General features: G+C 34.3%; 3 protein-coding genes across 3 annotated transcripts in view; 2 read left to right on the top strand and 1 right to left on the bottom strand.

The window, feature by feature from the left end:
• The window catches only part of LOTGIDRAFT_160063 (hypothetical protein), a gene marked incomplete at both ends in the record, with an annotated part of 7,588 nt that extends 7,123 nt beyond the window's left edge, over positions 1-465 (bottom strand). Inside the window, one exon of the mRNA XM_009054945.1 lies at positions 327-465. Coding sequence (XP_009053193.1) covers positions 327-465 — 139 coding nt within the window. The remainder of the gene's footprint in view (positions 1-326) is intronic.
• A 2,477-nt stretch (positions 466-2,942) lies between these two features.
• LOTGIDRAFT_160062 (hypothetical protein) lies at positions 2,943-5,158 on the top strand (the record flags this gene model as incomplete). Its single annotated transcript, XM_009054944.1, has 2 exons — positions 2,943-3,369; positions 4,959-5,158. 2 exons carry the CDS (start codon positions 2,943-2,945, stop codon positions 5,156-5,158), a joined length of 627 nt encoding a protein of 208 aa, XP_009053192.1.
• Positions 5,159-6,630: 1,472 nt separating this feature from the next.
• Positions 6,631-11,973, top strand: LOTGIDRAFT_178277 (hypothetical protein; the record flags this gene model as incomplete). Its single annotated transcript, XM_009054943.1, has 3 exons — positions 6,631-6,750; positions 11,022-11,116; positions 11,730-11,973. 3 exons carry the CDS (start codon positions 6,631-6,633, stop codon positions 11,971-11,973), a joined length of 459 nt encoding a protein of 152 aa, XP_009053191.1.
• Between the last annotated feature and the right edge of the window lie 7,491 nt (positions 11,974-19,464).

Genomic DNA, 19,464 nt, shown 5'->3' with positions numbered 1-19,464 from the left:
CAAAGATAGTTCATGCCCACTATAAGAGCCTTCAAGAGAAATTCCCCCATGTCTATAAGCAGAAAATGATAGTTGCATATTCAAAAAATAAGAACTTAAATGATAATATTGTTCATAGTAAACTAAAAACAATCAGTACATAACAGATACTATACTTCTCGCCCATCGGGCGAGTTATTTTTTCTAATTTCAGATCAGAATAAGAACAGAAGAAAACCCAATATCAAGACCCTTAATCCTAATTTCTAAATAAAGTGTCTGCTCCACCCTAGGCCTGTACATTTGGGAGAATCAAACCCTCCCTTCCCCGAAATCTAACCTTGTACCTGGACCAGTGTAATTATGACCTGGAAGATGTTTTTCTCCGGGGTATTTTGCCCATGGAAATCCGGGAAGAGAACCTAATGATTTTTGAATGTCAGAACCGAAATAAGTTTTAGGAGTTTGAGAAATTATCATTGACATTTTTATCCAATAATTTTAAAACCATTGCCTTTTTTTGTTTTCTAATCTTTTATTTCGCATTTCTCTTATATGTTGTAATTCTTTTAACTCGTTAGATCTTTTCACTGCATCGCTTATATTTACTCCTGCTTTTGCTACAGATCCAAGATCTTTCCAGGAGAAATAAGGGATTTGTTGTTTGAGACAAAGTTGGCTACTTTTGGGATGAGAGATGATAGAGCTGAGAAGAATCCATCTCCTTCGAATTTGTGTTGTTCGTGTTTTAAAATTAAATTCATCCTGTTTTTAAACAAGGTTTTTATATAAATAAATCATTTTAAAAAAGGAGGGGATATGTAATTTGAAGGTAATGGAGAAATATAAGGGATATAATAGGTGTGTATTATGACGGGACTTTGTATGGTGAAATATAAGGTATATATGTGTGTACATTATGAAGGGAATAGATGGGTCTTTTCAGATTGAACGCACATAGGCATAAATACGTGGAATGAAATGGAACGTTTTATGTCTATGTGTGTTCAATCTGAAAAGACTATAACTACTTGGCACTTAAGAATCATTATGATTCACAGCTAGCCACCAAAATTGACATGATCAAATCCAACATATTTCATAATCTGATCTTAAAAAAATTAGTCGTCAGAAGTTTTTTTTTTTCCTTTTTTTTTTAAATTTATTTTATTTTATTTTACACAATTTATTATACATTTTACATTATCATACAGAACATATATAAAGCTAGGGTTTCAATCCTACATCAAACAAATTTAACTATAGATCTCATACATCTTTAATCTATAAAGTACATGACACGTTGTTTATGGGTATTTGTGACATTTAGAGGGGTCTTTAAAAAGCTTCTATATCTTTCCATTTTTCAATGTAAATTTTTGAATTAGGATATGTGTTTAATTCTAAATTCTTTACTTTATTCAAATATATACAAAAGTCGAATTTACTAGGGTCAATATATAAGAGTTTACATTTGTAAATATAATATTTTGTCAAATATATTAAGTGGTTTGCAAAGAGCCACTGTGGTTTGGTTTTGAATTTCGTTTTGTCCACAATTCCAAAATGATAATATTCTGAAGATAATTTATTTCTAATTTCACTTGTGTATAAAATTTCATTTAATTTACCTAAGAGAACTTGAACATAAGGACATAGAAAAAAAAAGTTCAATCGTTTCAGGGCAGGAGTTACAGAATGTATAAAGTGAGCATTCTGTTAATTTACATTTCAAAAGCTTTTCATTGGTGTATAGTACTCGATGTAAATACTTATATTGAAAATTTCGTAATTTTGAATTGGAGCAAACGGTAAAATTCATTGTAAATATTTCTTTCACATATTTGTAATCTATTTGTTGTTTTATGAGAATTTGCCACTTGGCAATAGATTTAGGAGTTATATATTCACGTTTGATCAAATGGTCATATACATTTTTGGTTTAATTATATCTAATGTATTACTATATATTTTTTTGATCAACTTATCAATATCATCTAGTATATTTTGAAAAACGATAGGCTGTAATATATTGTCATTTTCTTTAGTTGATTTTAAAACTATACTTTTGAGGTTCTGTATAAGATTTTCGGACAAGGTAAAATTTGTAGATATTGTATGAACATCTTCAACATGAATTATACCTTTAATGAATAATTTCAAATTATAAGTATTGAATAAGATGTTTTTATTATTCCATATTATTTGGTTCTGTAAGTTTCTGTAATGATCAATACTTCTAGTATAAATAAATTTCCAGTCCTGAGGCAATTTATTATAGAAAGGTATGTTAATTTTTATGTTTTTGTCATAATTACTGGCAAAAAGAAGTTGACCTCCATAATTTTTTAGAATTAAGTTAAAAGTTGTAGAACAAATCGTTGACTTATCAAACAAAAACTTTTTTATCCAAAATATACTTTGACATTTTAGAAATAAATTTAGATCGATCATATTCAAACCACAATTTTGTATATCTTGGTTTATTATTTTCCTTTTGACTTTATATGAACCGTTCCATAGAAATTTATAAACTTTTTCATTGAACTTTTTGATTATTTTTTCATGTATATTTATAGCTTTCGATGGATACAAAATTTTGGGTAACATAAAGGATTTTATAACTTGAATTTTTCCTATAAGAGTAAGGTTTCTTGTGCTCCATTTTGAAATAACTGTATCAATATATTTAAATTTATTTACTCAATCCAGATACTTCTTTGAACAATTCTAATAATTCAAAAAGGTGCCTAGAATATTTATATTCTCTTAATAAACATGTTAAATCACCAGCAAATGATATACATATTATGAAGGACAGATTATAATCCAGTTACACGCTACATATAGGGTTTTCTTGGTGGCAGAGGTGGGATAAGTGATATCTCAATTCTCAAACAAAATATTCTGTGGTTTCTGGAGCAACGCCCTGTGCTTGAATGACTAGACATACCTTACTTGACATGGACTTTACAAATATATGTGACCCCACCCCTGTGTTGTGTCCATATAATAACCAGCGATATGAAGCCAGTGCCTGTGCCCCAAACAATAGCCTCGGATCATCAAACCCTCCACGTACTGTTTCGTCTAAAGAGGTGTCATCTAGTAACTTAGAAGCGAATATACTGCATCAGTTATCAACAGTGGAACAATTGGAACTGCAAAGAAAGAGAATTGACGAAATTGCAGCAACAAAAACATCGCCCGATTCTGTGAATAATATGTCTAATAGTGAACAAGTAGTGAATACAAATGGGGCAGGGTCCATGGTAGGCGGAATCAGTGGTGACTTTGCTGCAAAATTATTTGACAGATTCGACAATCTGTCTAAGGAAATGGAAATATATAGAAGTGAGGTGTTTGATGAGAAAACTTACCTAAAACAAGGTGTGAGTGCGGGGGTTGGTTACAACAAATCAAACAACGTTACTTTTGGGCCGGATTCCTAGTGTAAAGGGCAGTGCCCAGAAAGTGTTGACGTCGTTAAGGTCCGAGCGAACGAAATTTTTTTTTAATATAAAAAAAAATGTCTAAAAGTTAGTAATCATTGATTTGAATATAATATTTTTTAATTTTTTTAAAAAAAAAGTCGCTTCGTACCATTAAAATTTTCCAGCATGGATGATTTTGAATGTATTCAGATAAAATAACAATTAATAGTATTTATTTATGGTGTAAAATTAACAATACAAAATAATAATAGGTGTCAGTATGTCAGTATAATGCGTATCGACATACCTCAAAAAATTTGTAATCTTCCACAAAATTTCTTTTGCACAGATTAACCGGTCTTTTGACCCGCCATCATCAATTGTTTTGCACCAATCTAGCACATCACAAAATAGTTTTTGAGGTCCAGTTAAGGTTTTGTCAAAGACTGGTGGTGTAGGTTTTTCAGGAAACATTAATGTCTTTCTTGATGCCATCATAAAATCGAACACATTTTTATCACTTTTGGAAGTATTACAAACAGGTTCTTCAGACGAAGAATGAGAAGGCAAGTTAATTAAAAAGTCCTCAAACTTGGATTTCAGTTCATCACACAGAGAAATTTTCAACGAAAGTGTAACCATGACACCGCCTGATTTTTCCATATTGTCCTTGATGTACACTTTTTCTGGGATCTGTGATATGCACGATTGAATTCCTGCAGATGCCAGATCATAAACATCTTTAAAAGTGTTTTCAGGCTCAACATCAAACGTCATGTATGGCAAAATAAGTTTCTGGTGTGACCTAATTTTGATTACTAAAATCATTTTGGTAAAAAAGACAAATACAGATATTAATTCTAGCACTGCATCGGTCATGCCTATTTCTGATAATTATCAACTTCCGGAATTTCGATGCGTTCGGTCGTCGAGAAAACGTTCTTGCTTCAGCGAAGGGCCTAAACTACTGTGCGAACTCACTCTTTCAACAGCTGGAACATGTTCTACTATAATCGTCGCACGATGTCCACAAACTGACAAACGGAAATAGAGGGTGCAATTTGTTACTCCTGCTACCAAATTTTAGGCTTAGAGAAATAAAAATGAAACTAAAAAAGAGAGCTAAACAATCATGTTATCTGATCAATTTAGAGGTACGGACATACGGGCAATATATTTTTTTTTTAAAATTAAAAATTCTTTTTTCAAAATTTTACATACGGGAGCTCTTTTGATACATACGGAATATTATTTTTTAATTTTAAAAATAAAATTTCGATAACGGAAAATCGGGTACGGAATTCCCGACGAACAGAATATTATTTTGGTATGGCCTAAAGGTAGAAGATCGTTAAGTTTATTCAAAAATTATCGGTGCTTTTGAAGACAGATTTTTACCCCAACATCAGTGTCAATTATACAGAGCCCAATTGAAGGCCCGATAAAGAAAACCAAAAGAAAGTCTGCCCGAACTTGAGGAAGCAGTAAAGCGTTTGGTGACAATGTCATATCCATCTGCTGATAGTGAATTACTTCAAATTTTAGCAAAGGATGACTTTTGTGATGCTCTTTGTGATGATCGAAATATGGCGTGGCAGATTCAGAGAACAAATGTTGAGGATGCTGTAAGGTTAGCCGTAGAGTTAGAGGCACACCGTGCCGCCTGTGACACTCAGCCTGGGAAAATCCGAAGTGTAGATACACCACCTGAGTTAGTTGAGCTACAAGAAGAAGAAAATCAGTGATATGAACGCGTCATTAGAGAAGTTCAAAAGTGACGAACGGAAGATGAGTGTGGTAAATACAAAACAACCTGAGAATAAAAACCAATCTCCTGGTAATACCAATAATTATAACACCAGTAGAGGGGCGACAAATGGAAATAGAAGTGTTAAAAATCAGCGCTATGACGATAACAAAAGATGGCACCATGCTCGTTCGGGTCATGGTAGTCGTACAAATAAAAGAACCTTTGGCACCCCCAATGAAACTGGTCTTCACATAAAAAGTATCATACAATCAGTAAGTGTAAATGCCCTTATTGATACTGGGGCTACCATAAATTTCTCATCAAAGAAGTTCTTCGGTTCTGTTCTACGAAATAATCGACCAGAACTAAAATATGTGGCTGCTAGATATAGTACAGCGAATGGTGGGCTTATGACAATTTATGGCAAAGCTGATTTTTTAATTGAAATCTATGGTCATAACTATTCCCATACATTGGTTGTAGCTGACGTTGGCTCTTTCATTCTTGGACTGGATTTTATGAATGCCAAAGAAGGCACCATCAATCTGAAAAGAAAGACGATAAAGTTGAATGGTAATACATACGAAACTCATCTAGAAGAACTTATTAGTATATGTCGTGTGTCTCTGTGTGGAAATACATGTGTTCCATCTGGACATGAGGTGGTTGTTAATGGATATATCCCTTTGAAATGTGTCAAATTAGTTAAGTATCGGAATGTAATGATAGAACCCATTGAACGTCTGTATAAAGAAAAGCGAATCTTGTCGGCTAAAGTTATTTGTGATATACATGATGATAACCCTTGGGTTATTCAATGCAAATGATTATGATGTCTTTGTTTATAAAAACACCTCGGTTGGTGACTTAGTTCCAGTAAGAGTATCGCAGACACCCAGTTACCACCTCATGTTCTGGACTTGTGGGTTAGAGCTTGTGAAGGGTTGGATCGAGCACTTACTTACAAGACATCATGATCTGTTTGCCTCTTCATCTGCGGATCTTGGAAAAACAGGACTTGTGAAACACACAATAAATGTTGGCCGCGCTGAACCAATAAAGCAAAGACCCAGACGGGTGGCAATTAACCAAAGGATAGAGATGATAAGATGGTAGAGGACATTGTACACGAAAATAGGTGACGCAGTTTGCCGCCGTTGCCGAGTTGGTTGTCGTGAAATATGGGTCAAAGTGAAGGATTCATAAATAAAATCGAAACAAACCAATTTTAATCAAGACACAATTTTTTTTTCCTTTCATTAAATTTGACGAAATTTGGTGTTGAATCCTTATATGCACGAAAACAGGTTACACCACTGTACATGTCACTGTTTTCTACAGTGACCCAGCAATTTTGTTATCAAGCATGTCACGTGATAAAAAGTAGCCTACTTTTATTATTAAAATCTAGGGCACTTGTATATTACTGTTGATCGGTGGTCTTTTCGATATATACGAACGTTCAACATGGCTATTGTATCCAGTACCGATCCTGTCTTGTCTTCCTTCCTGTTTTATGCCACCGTTGTTATTTTGAAAATGATGTTTATGAGTTTTGCTACAGCTTTTTACAGGCTAACAAAAAAGGTAAGAGAAAAAAAAACAGTAAAGTTATTTGCATATCTCCGATCTTGGGGTTAAAAACTAGGACTTATGATAGCTGTTGGTAATGTCGAACACTTCGGATTCGCCGGATCATTATATACAAATTTTACTCATATGGTTTACGTACCGGTGTGCTACACATGGACTTACAAAAAGTGAATGAAATGAATGGAGTTTTCCTACTCCTAGGACGGACAACACCATGCAGTGGGCACTGAAGGAAAATTTGTTAGGACAGCGGATTTCCAACTGTCGAGGTACCTTTAACTAGCACAGCCTGTAGCACAGGGGGCCCCGTTTATTGTAGGAGTTGAGACATAGTTTGGTTGCATCTCATTTTGACCAATATAGTAGTGGTAAATGTCGAGCACGAAGCAGACCATACGAACTTTTTTCGAAAGACCTAATGGTACTTCTAGTTTGAATAGTCCACTATTATACAATTATTGCTCCCCATTGTATTATGCTTCGGTATTGGTTACTGTTATTGTTTTGTTTGTACGGATTTTTAAATTTAATACAGCATGAACTTAAAGTACTGAAACACTTTTTTCGGATAGCTTGCCAGGCAATGTAATATAACGACCAGTGACAGCTTTGATTTTGAATAAAAAATATTTAGCTTTACGGTAACAATCACAAGTATGATTCTTTTGAACTCTTTAGGGCGATACTGAATAATATTGAGTATGAGTTATTGCCCTTGTCCTTGAAAACGTGTTCAATTTTTAGCACGTGAACACTCTAGAAGGCAAATATTTAATCTTCAGCGGGGGACTGAATAATAAAACCAAGTATTGTCAAAATCCAGTAAGAATCATGCCTTTTAGTGTTTTAGAGCTAAATTTGACAGTGTTTTCTCATTTTCAATAGGGTTTTTCCTTGGCTGATAACAAACACTCATGCCCAGTTTCGTCAAATCCGTCAAGAATTGTCCCTTCTAGAGTGTTTACAAGTTAAAAATTGAACGCGTTTACAAGAACAAGGGAAATAACTCATACTAATTTTTTTTTTTTCGATTCTTCTGATTTTCAATAGGGTTCATCCTTGGGTGATTACGAACACCCACACTCTGTCAAGAATTGTGCCTTCAAGGGTGTTTACAAGTTAAAAATTGAACGCGTTTTCATGAACAAGGGCAATAACTCATAATAAATATTTTTCGATTTTTCTGATTTGCAATACGGTTCATCCTTGGGTGATTACGAACACTCATGCCAAGTTTCGTTAAAATCTATCAAGAATTGTCCCTTCTAGAGTGTTTACGAGCTAAAAATTGAACCGTTTTCAAGAACAAGGGCAATAACTTATACTAAATATTTTTTTTTCTTCTGATTTTCAATAGGGCTCATCCTTGGGTGATTACGAACACTCATGCCAAGTTTCGTTAAAATCTATCAAGAATTGTCCCTTCTAGAGTGTTTACGAGCTAAAAATTGAACCGTTTTCAAGAACAAGGGCAATAACTTATACTAAATATTTTTTTTTCTTCTGATTTTCAATAGGGCTCATCCTTGGGTGATTACGAACACTCATACCAAATTGTGTCTTGTAGAGTGTTTACGAGCAATTGTGGACGGACGGACGGACATGGGTAACGGCAATATAGGCCCCCCATTTCATGTGGGCGTATAAAAATCGACATTTATAAAAAAGGAAATAGTGTTTCCTCCTTCCTTTTTTGTAAGTTTGTCTAGGAGTAAGTTAGAATAGCCTCTACAGACCCAGAACATTTAACTTTGTTGTTTTCATTGAAATTTTGACTGAGTGGTAATTAGAGGCCAATTAAGACAATCCCAGCTTCGTTTTTGTTTTTTATCATCTGGAACCCTTATATGGGATCCCACATATGTGGACATTGGGTCTTCGTTAGTACATTTTACCAATTATTGCACGAATAGTTAATGTAAAGATTGAAGTCAAATCTATTCAGTATTGGTACTATAATTCATTTTATTTTATATTTATAATTCATTTTATGTTGTAACTACATAATCACAATTTTTTAACATAATATTTCATAAAATTAAAAATTAAAATATATATTATCTGTTAACGTATAATAAAAAAACATGCAACAACTTTGGCACTTAAATAACAAGTTATTCTCGGTTTGGTTTTGAATGAGGTTAACACTTGTGGGATACTGTCATGTATGAAACATTCGAAAGCAATTGCGATCGCTTTGGACACAGAGAAAAAGGTTACACCTAACACACCGAACACGAGTTTTGCTTGTGCATCCAGGATAACGGAATCTTCACGAGATGCAGCCAGTAGTTGTTCTGCAAGACAAAGTTTGAATTCCAAAAATTCAAGTTTGTGTTTTCCTAAGAGACTGTTCTTCAGTTTATCATTTCGATATGCTATCCAACAATTAATCATCACAACAGCAATGAAATGAAAAATTGTTCTGATCGTCCACTTACGTGATTTCGCTGCTAATCGATAAAACGAAATCATCCTATCATGAAGATCGACCCCGCCCATTTTATCATTGTAAGATTTTACGATAGCAGGTCGATTAACCGTGATATACTTTCCATCCTTTTTGGATGTCTTCTGGAATGGCGCCATAAGCAGAGGAAGCAAATAATACAGGTGTATTGTCAAACCAATTCACAATGACTCATCAGACCTGACATCCTGAATATGTGAGCCCCTAACACCTTTCACCTTATCTGGAATATGGGCGGATTTAGGTATGTATCTCTTCATAACTGTGCCAGTTGCTGATATACCTTTGTTAGACAGGGCATCTAACAACGCTGGTGAGGTGAAATACCTATCGAAATATAGCAAATTGCCGGGAACCAATGATTCAGACAATAGCAACACAACAAGACCACCGATTCCTAATTTTGTGACTTTGTCGTTTTCTGAGCCAGGAAGAGCATCTTTTCCCTGGGATATGTCAAAATCAAGGACAGTCCCCCCTGGTGATGCCAGAACAAAATTCTTCAAACCAGTAGGATTAGGCTTACCCCTGACATATTGACGAACTATGGACCGGCCGGTAAATGGTATCATTTGCTCGTATATACAAACATGTTGCGGTCTGGGAATCTTCAGGCAAACTGACCGTATGTGCTCGAGGAATGGTCGTACTTTCCATAATTTGTCAGCCCGTTTTGAACTGTCGTCAACATCGCTATCTTTCACGACCTTGACACTATTTCGAATTTTGAAATATCGGTCTCGTGGCATAGCATTCACTATGGCTGGGACGGCAGTTCTCTGCCTCCAATACATACGGATTCTCGGCATCTTTAAAGCACCCATCAGAATACTGATACCGGTAAATTTTTTAAGTTCAAGCTGATAAGTGTTAAGTTCTTTGCCGGAATTTTGAACATACATAACATTCGTACAATGAGCCATATTTGCGAAAACATTTTCATCGATGCACTGTTCAAAATAATCAATTGGTGTCAAATTATCATTATGAACTTCGCCCTCTACATAAGGTGCCAAATTCGGTTTAAATTCATCTGTATGTGTCCATGGTTGTCGCAATATTTCTGTATTATTCACACCCTCATCATCGTCTGAGTTATTTATTCCACTATCTTCGTCTTCAGACTGATTATCGATAGTGTCAACTGGATTTTCGAGATAGTCTGGATCATTATCATCTGACAGCTCCAAATCAGAATTATTATCATCTAGTAAGTCTAAAATATCATCCAGGGCAAATCGATTACACTCTACAATGAAAAAAATGGTTAGGGTAATATGGTGCACTTTTATATGACGAAGACCTAATGTCCACATATGTGGACATTTGGATAAATGATCTTGAATTTTTTTTCAATTTTGTTTATTTTGAAACACTTGTTATATACAGATTGTCTGGGTAATATTGCTATGAAAAAACACTAATTGGGTATAATTCATTTTGCTTTAACTGATCAGAATCAAAACTTACCTCGACTAGGCTTGACTTTCTGAGAACATGTGGCTTCGGCCATCTTGTCAGGAGTCACATGACCACATGAAGGGGGGGTAACTCCCAATCATTAGGTTGCCTGATACAGTAAATCATATGAAATGATGTTTAAGAGGTAAATTAAAGAATAAAATGATTCTCCGAGAAAAACTATGAATGTCCACATATGTGGAGGCCATGCTCTTCATTATGATTTAGTTGTACCCCCACTGTAATGTGGCCAAATTTACTGTGACAATGTTAGAAAGATTCTTGCCCTCTATTGACCTACTACAGAACAACTCATATATTTCTCTGTTTTTAGGTGTTTTCTAATCCAGAAGATTGTAAAGGTTTTGAGAGATCTGGAAAACGTCTGACACCAGTCATGAATGATGCTGATGTTGAACGAGTCAGAAGGTCTGTTTTTATTTTATTTCACATACAATCATCTGTCTATGAACATATATATATTGTCTGTCTGTACGACCGTTCACATTTTCACGTAAATGCTCTAGAATTTTCTGTGATATTCAAAATGCTGTACAATCGTCGGTTTTTTTACCGATTTTTTTCTGGGTATGTTTATACAACCTGATAAATCTGGTATGAATATCAGTCTTGAATGATGTTGAAGCAGTCCAAATGTCTGTTTTCACATCTCTATGTGGGTATATATCATCGGCACCCATGTCTGTCTGTATACCTGTGCCTTCGTAAACGCTGCAGATTTTAAACCAATTTAATATGATGTAAGAAGGCATCTGTCCCTATAACATATTAATTTCTGAAATGTGATTTACCCACCCACTTTTCAAATGAAATGTCTTAATTTTGGTACATCGAAATTGGACTAATTTGACAGTTACAACCGTTGATTTCAGTCTGTTTTTTATAGTTTTTTTGATATAGTCCAAATTTATATATAACTACATATAGTAAATTTGTTCAGTTTTTTTATTTGGAAGTTGATCAAGTTTTTATAAAGGGTAGCATTATTTCATTGTTTATATTTGTTCTATTGTAATTTCAGATGTCATCTGAACGATCTTGAGAATATTGTACCATTTGTTTTGATTGGGTTGCTGTATACACTAACCGGACCAGATCTCTACTTAGCTAAACTTCACTTCCGCATTTTTACTGGAGCTAGAATACTTCACACTTTGGCTTACTTGATACCTATCAGACAACCTGTCCGTGGTGTGGCATTTTTTGTTGGTGTACTAACAACTATCTCTATGGCTGTTGCTGTATTGAAAAATGCTAATTTTTGAGAGATTGGATAATGAATGTGATGTGTGATCAATGTACAAAACTAGCGGTCGTTCAACTTAACTATTTTCTCCATAAGTTATCATTAAGCATATCAAGTTACAGCAAAATCTTATCACATGTCACAATGTTACCTTTCTTGTATCACAGAATGAAGCTATGCGAGTGGATCGTACGCCATTGAGTAAAGCCAATCAGACCCATCGACAAACAGACATTGTGGCTTATTGTTTACAGGCCATCTGTCGAAGATTCGGATTGGATGTATTCAGGTAGCTTTTGCAGGTATTAATACGAAATTTGTTATTACTTGAATATTGTAGTAAAATGTACACATCTTGTTCTCCACTATAACATTTAATATGGGAAGTAACTATATCAATAAAATTGACTTCAGACCGATATTAATGGGTGGCGTCGAAATATGAACAAGTTACAGCTTTAAATTTCCTTTCTTGAACATTCCCATCTCACAAAGCATTATTTTGATCCTGGAAATACCCGATCACTTTTTGGGCATAAAAATGCTCAAATCTTACGATTTTCATGTGAAATAGAGCAAATTTTTGGTCTGAGGAGGGGGGGGGGGGGGCATACGCCATTGCACACGAAGTATAAATTTATAGCTCTAGAAAATAAACAAGATCGTGTGTTAATAAGTAAAACTTTCATAATTATGTTGTTGTCTCCAGGGTTAAACCACTCCTTGACAGGATTCTTATGGATCTTGGGTAAAGTATATAAATGTCTCTAACGACAATTAGGGTTGGCAGATAAATGTAATCATATAGTTTTGTTTAAGAAAACCTGCTTTATCTAAATTGCTAAGAATTGTGTTGATCATTGAAGCAATTTCTTTAAAACTCGACTCTCCCAAAATAGCATAATGCTTAGGATTATTCAGTTGATGCTTCGCTTCTGAAATATAAATATAATCCTCCCTATTCAACAGGACACATTAACCTTTATCACTCTTTTTGATAACAATGGCATCGTCCTTCTTGAGTAGATTCAAGGCTTCACGCTCCACTCATGCTTCTCAGGCGTGATTGATAGCTAACTGGCTGTTTAACTTGCAAAATTATCAATATTTCTGGATGTATGGCAGCCTTGGGTGGTTTCCACATTGCTTAAGGTATAAATATGGTTCTAGCAAAGCGTGCAGGGTGGTTTCGGAATAAATATATGCTAAGCTAACATTAGGTTGAAATCGTTCGATAGACGGTTGTAGATAATAAAGATTGGCTACTTTAGGTGATGGGATAAACGGTCAGAATATTATGGCTCAAGTTCACTACCTTTGTCCTAGTGGGGGCCTCTCGGCATTTTCATCTTTAAAGACTTACGTGTGGTTTGAATTTCCCAAAACAAATAAATTATGTTTGCTGTTTCTGGAGACCAGTGAAGGTTGTCAACTGGTTCGAATTCTTCTTTATAAAGTGGTAGGATTGTAGGATTCGGTTGTTGAAGTATTGGGGGTTCTGCTGGGCTTTCGTCGTAATTCTGTTCGAGATGGGTATAGAAGTAATCTTAGTTTAAAGCTATACATGTATTTGGACTAGCAAATATAATGTGTTTGCTTAATTGGCTGGATAGACACATCAAAAATTAATTCCGAATGATTTTCCGTTGGAGTAATTCATGTAGTTATATTAGAGAAATTCTAAGTTTTTCCGCTGACTTACTTTCCGAAAAAACATTAGCTACACACGATAAAGATTATTTAACATATAAATATACTCATTTGGTTGTATGGGATCTTGATTTTAATTGAAAGATAAAATAAATCACTACAGAGGTCGACCAGAATCAAACTTTTTGATAAGTTTGTCGTATTTTATCTTTTCTTTCCAGACGGATTTCAATTAAAAAAACATTGAGATTTGGGTTTGATACATATATCACTACACATTATTCGCTTTATCCTTACAACCATAGCAAATTGGACATAAGTCCATTGATGGGCAATGGTCTGAGATAATACAATTTAGCAAAACAATTAGGGACGTACAGCAATAAAGACATGACTTATATGAATCGAGTTGTACAAAATTTTGCTGAGTAAGATATATTTGTCAATTTCTTAAAGCCCCGTTACACTGTGTCAAAATTGATATCAGATGTACATAAAGGCTGCGTCACACTGTACATCAAATGTTCGTACATAAATTTGGGTCCGATGGCATATCGGATCATTTGTGAGGACACATAACAATGCTGCATGCGTCAAAGTACAAGAAATGAACCACCATAATATTCAATGACAATAACTAAATTTCTCGAGGATCATTTCTAAACCAATAGCCAATCTAAAACTCGTCCGACTTCCCCCCTCTCCGTCACTTAAATTACTTAAATTCGGGGAAAGAAAAGTCTGTGACCTTCACCCTCGATAATTCCATTTTCCTACTTTGCCCCTTACCGTATGATTCATAGAAGCACCACTGTAGTTTGTCGATTTGGGTTGAACATCAATCTGTTTGTTTTTTAAATAAATAATGTAATGTGGACGTCAATATTTTTGTAAACGTGATAGACGGTAGATTTTTCTTTCGATATTGAAGAAACTTGGCAACGTTTTACTCCTCTGCAATTTTATTTGACCAACGAGGAAATCTATGAAAATTATTGACTCCATATTTATTCTCTGTCGGCATCAATTCAGTTCGTGGAACTGCCATCTACCAAAGATTTTCAGAATACGGTAAGTAATGCACGGAGGTACCATGAGTATCTCTCAATTTAAGCGAATACTCTCTAATATATCTCTTCCCCCCTGTCTCTTCTTCCATCTATTCTCTCTGCTCCCCCACACTATCATTTCTTTCTCTCTATTTTTTTTCCTTAAACCTTTCTCTCTACTTATATAAGGTTTCTTTGCCCCTCTTTCTACTTTCTTCTATATTTTTATTCCCTCTCTTTTCTGTCATTCTGTCATTTGTCTGTCTACTTTTCGCACTGTCTCTTAACTTAAAGCGTCATCGCAGTGTCCTTGTCAAAAGTCCGTTTTACGACCCAATTCCGATGATAAGCGAAATTGTATCACGACCATCTGCGAATAGATGGACCTAAATCTAAAAATAGCTGTATCTTCTTTTTCATTATGCTATGATAATTTTTATTATTAATATCTTCATATTTTATACGTTATTTGCCACATTGATCTACAGGTGTCTGCAACGAGATCATTTTCAATTACTAGAGCAATTTTATGAATTGTGAATCAAAATTTAAATTAGCCGGAACTGAAATTTGGTGTGATTAATTGCATAAAAAAATTCAATTTAAATTGAACACTGGTCGATGGATGAAGCCTCGGACGAGTTCGGAGTTAAAGAAGCTACAAAAGCCATAGTTTTCGACAAATTTGGATGGAACTAACATATTTGGGAATAGGCCATATTCTAGAACTACTCTGAGCAAATCTGCTAGTGACCTTGAAACAAGGTCAAGTATAAAATGGAGAAAAATCTAGGCCTACCGGTACAGTGCATTTTCAATCCACTATTAGGATGAATGGTCTTCGCAGGTTTGTAAACATACTTGTTAACAATCTATGTGGTCGTGGGAGTTTTTTAGTTTTATCATTGATGGGATAGTGAACGATTGCATCAGAAACTTAAAAGCTTCACTTCAGGAATCTGCACTGACTTTCTTCAAGAATTTTACCATGTCATTTGTAAATAACAATGCAAACGACCGGTGGTGACGCTGCGAATTGCCTATCGTAAAAATGGCCAAAATGACAACCCCAAAAAGTAGGTGTTCTGTTACATGTCAATCTTGGCGAAATCGAAAGTTTCACTTCAAACTTTTTATTTTTATAGGAAATATTCTACATTGAAAAGATGACATAGCCAGAAAAGTGTGTTAAAATTCGATTCGCATATGAGACCCCATTAGAAATATATTATAGGTTCCTATTTTTAATTACAGTTGTGTAACCTATTTTCGTGTATATAAGGATTCAACACCGAATTTCGTCAAAGTTAAAAAAACGAAAAAAATTTTTTATGTCTTAGATGTTTCCTCAGATATTCTACAAAATAATAGAAATTGGTTTATTTCGATTTTCTTTATGAATCCTTCACTTTGATCCATATTTCATGAGCAACCAACTCGGCAACGGCGGCAGAATGCGTCACCTATTTTCGTGTACAATGTTTGATGCATAAATAAGTCGAGAAAAACACGTTGTATGGATACCGGGTGGTATAATTAACTTCTCTTAGTATTTATCTTCAATATCAATTCATTATAACTAGTGACAATTCCTTCAAATTCACGAATAATAGGTTTCCACAAAATTAGGTTACTTGACTGTAATACTAAAAAAAATCAGCATTTAAACTTAGCCAAGAAGGTGAAATATCAAAATTCAAGCATAAAAAAGTGGTAATAGCGACCATTTTGGAACACCCTTGAAGCGTAACAAAAGCGAAAAATTGAAGTTGATTTCATGAACTTTCAATTTATATGAAACACTAAACTCATAAATGATTTAAAACTATCATTTCTTAATTTAAAGTATATTTTGAGCGGATAATTTCATATTATTTCAATTATTTGATCAGAAGGTCTACTTTCACTTTATCATTAATTGGTAGGCCTATCCGATGTGTGTGTTTAACCAATTCAAATTTGGGAATGTAGGAACTCATTCTGTATAATTTATCAAGAGGAGATATAAATATATTTCCATGTAGAATTTCAAAATTTTATCATCAGAAATGACCAAGTTATGCGATCGGGTTGTATTTCAAGGAAAAAGAGAACAAATTTCATTTGCCACGCCCACATTTTAAAGACCTTAAATATTTTTTTTAACTTTTTTATTTTTCAATATTTTTTGGTTCTGTTTTCACTTTTTCCAACTGCTAGTACACCATAATCCATCTACAAGAACAAAATTATTTTATTTTAATTATTTCTATTTTCTGTTTGCATTGCTACTGTAAATGGCATCGTCTAGCCTTTAAGTTTTTATTCTTGATTTGCAGAACTAAGGAACAAGGGACATCCCTGATTTTAATTATAAATAGTGATACAGGTAGCTTCCTATCAGAAGAATTATCAAATATGTTTGTATCCTGAATCCTTTTAACTTTTTATTGATGTAAATTTAGTCATTTGTCACATTTCTGGATCAAGACTGTGATAAAAATGAATATTTGAAATAGAGTAGTTTCCCTTTGGTCAAAACTATTTAGCTATGTATTTAAAATATATTCTTAAACTAAATAATTTGACCATGAAATTGTCATAGTCATACAGATAATGCTAAAATGTACTTTTTAACGGGTATACCGCTTTTTTGTAAAAAGTTTTCAATATCAAAAACGACGTAAAATATACCTGAAAATATTTCTAAAGTATGTTATTTATATGTATATATCTCCTTGATCAAACTGAATTTGTTTAAAAAGGGTTATTGTCAACAAATTAAAAAGTTTTTTGAATATTTTCAATATTTTTTAGGAGAATGGGAATATCAGACTCAAAATAGTACTGTTAGTCTTAGAATGTCTTTGTGTTAATATAAATCCATTTTTTTAAATTTTTTTATAAAAATCCATGTCGAATATATGTACTATACCCGCATGGCTGACTAATAATAATATTTTAATTTAGTCTTATTTTCTCTGTCTGACCCACGACCCAGACCATGACAATGGCGACGAGAATGGTAAAAATCTAGCTATGCTCCAGATTCATGCAGCAAATGTAAAACATTGGTAGAATTCACACTCTAAACTACTCCATTTGTCGATTTTCGAAGAACACTTCGCAGAGAACATTCTGGACATCTCAACCCAAAGGCATTCGTTAAGCTCCACAAATTACGATTTATGATAAATGCTACTCTACCAATATTTACAAGTTTTCCTGTAAACAGCAAACTGGATTCTCATCTCACTGCAGGTATACGCTGGGCCAAATATTTGTCAAGATTTAAAAACATGTTGGTTGGTTATGCTATCACTGATGATAAAAGAAAGCTTTACTTTTACACTATGCTGGTGATGAAGTTTATGATATATTCGAGACTTTACCTGACACTGGGGAAGATTATAAAACATTCAAGGATAAATTGACAGCTTATTTTAATTCAAGAAATAATGTGGAATTTGAAATATTTACATTTTGAGAAGCCAAACAGAATCCTGAAGAGACACTTGATAGTTTCCACACACGCCCTCATGAATTATCACTCAATTGTGGATTTGATAATGTTGAAAGAGAAATTAACAAATCGATAAAATTACGAAAATCTGCACTCAGAGATCCAGAACTTGACCTATCAAGAATACTAGCACAAGGCAGAGCTGCTGGACAAGCAGATCAACAAATTGCTGAGATGAATAAGTCTCAACCTAAGATTCAGTCTCAACAACGTGAAACACATGAGGATATAAATGGAATTCAAAGATTTTCCAAACGAGAGAAATTCAACACTGCCAAACCTTTACATTTTTACACTTCCTGCAATCACTGTGGTGGAAACTGGCCTCATGATGGTGGAATGAGCAAATGTCCTGCAAGAGGGAAAGAATGTTCCAAATGTGGTATTCAAAATCATTTTTATATGCCCACATGAGATGGGGGGCGTATATTGCTGTCACCCATGTCCATCCGTCCACACAGGTTTTAAGGAAGACAACCCAAATCACACAAGGTTAATTCAGTACCTACCAAAGCAACTGTTAACTCCTCAAGTGACGAAAAAGATTACATATTTTCCACAAATAGGAAATCTATACTTCCAACTGTTAAAATTAGAATTGGTAAATTGAAAATACCAGCTGAAATGGTTCTAGACACAGGCACTAGTATTGATGTGTTGGGTAGAACCACATATGAAAACTTACCAGTATCACTCAAACCAACAAGTTTACAGTTATTTGCCTATGCCTCAAAGTATACAGTGAAGTTTGACTCTTATGTAACTAATCCTCAAAAAGATAAGACCACAATAACTACATTTTATGTGGCTGCTGATAGTAATGACTCTCTCTTAAGTTTCCAAACAGCTGAAGCACTAGGTCTTATACAGATACCTACAGTCAACTATACAATTAAGGATACTCCTAAAGAATATCAAGATATATTTCATGGCAAACTTAAAGATTACAAAGTTCATCTACACATTGATGATTCAGTCAAACCTGTCACACAACCACACAAGCGGATTCCATTTCAACTTAGAACTCAAGTTGAAGATGAAATCAAGAAATTATTGGGTTTAGATATCATTGAACCAGCTGAAGGTCCTACTCCATGGATTTCACCAATTGTAGCATCACCCAAACCTAAAAATCCAACAGAGCTGAGATTATGTATTGATATGCGTGCATCCAATACTGCTATCGAATGTGAGAGACATATCACACCTACAGTTGATTATTTGATTAATGATCTTCATAATGCCAAAATATTTTCAAAACTCGATCTCAATAAGGGCTATCACCAATTAGAATTGGATGAGGATTCTA

The sequence above is a fragment of the Lottia gigantea genome (assembly GCF_000327385.1).
Source record: "Lottia gigantea unplaced genomic scaffold LOTGIsca_23, whole genome shotgun sequence".
In the NCBI taxonomy this organism is placed as follows: domain Eukaryota; kingdom Metazoa; phylum Mollusca; class Gastropoda; family Lottiidae; genus Lottia; species Lottia gigantea.
Note: the sequence above shows the minus strand (reverse complement) of the source record. Positions and strands in the feature narration are given on the sequence as shown.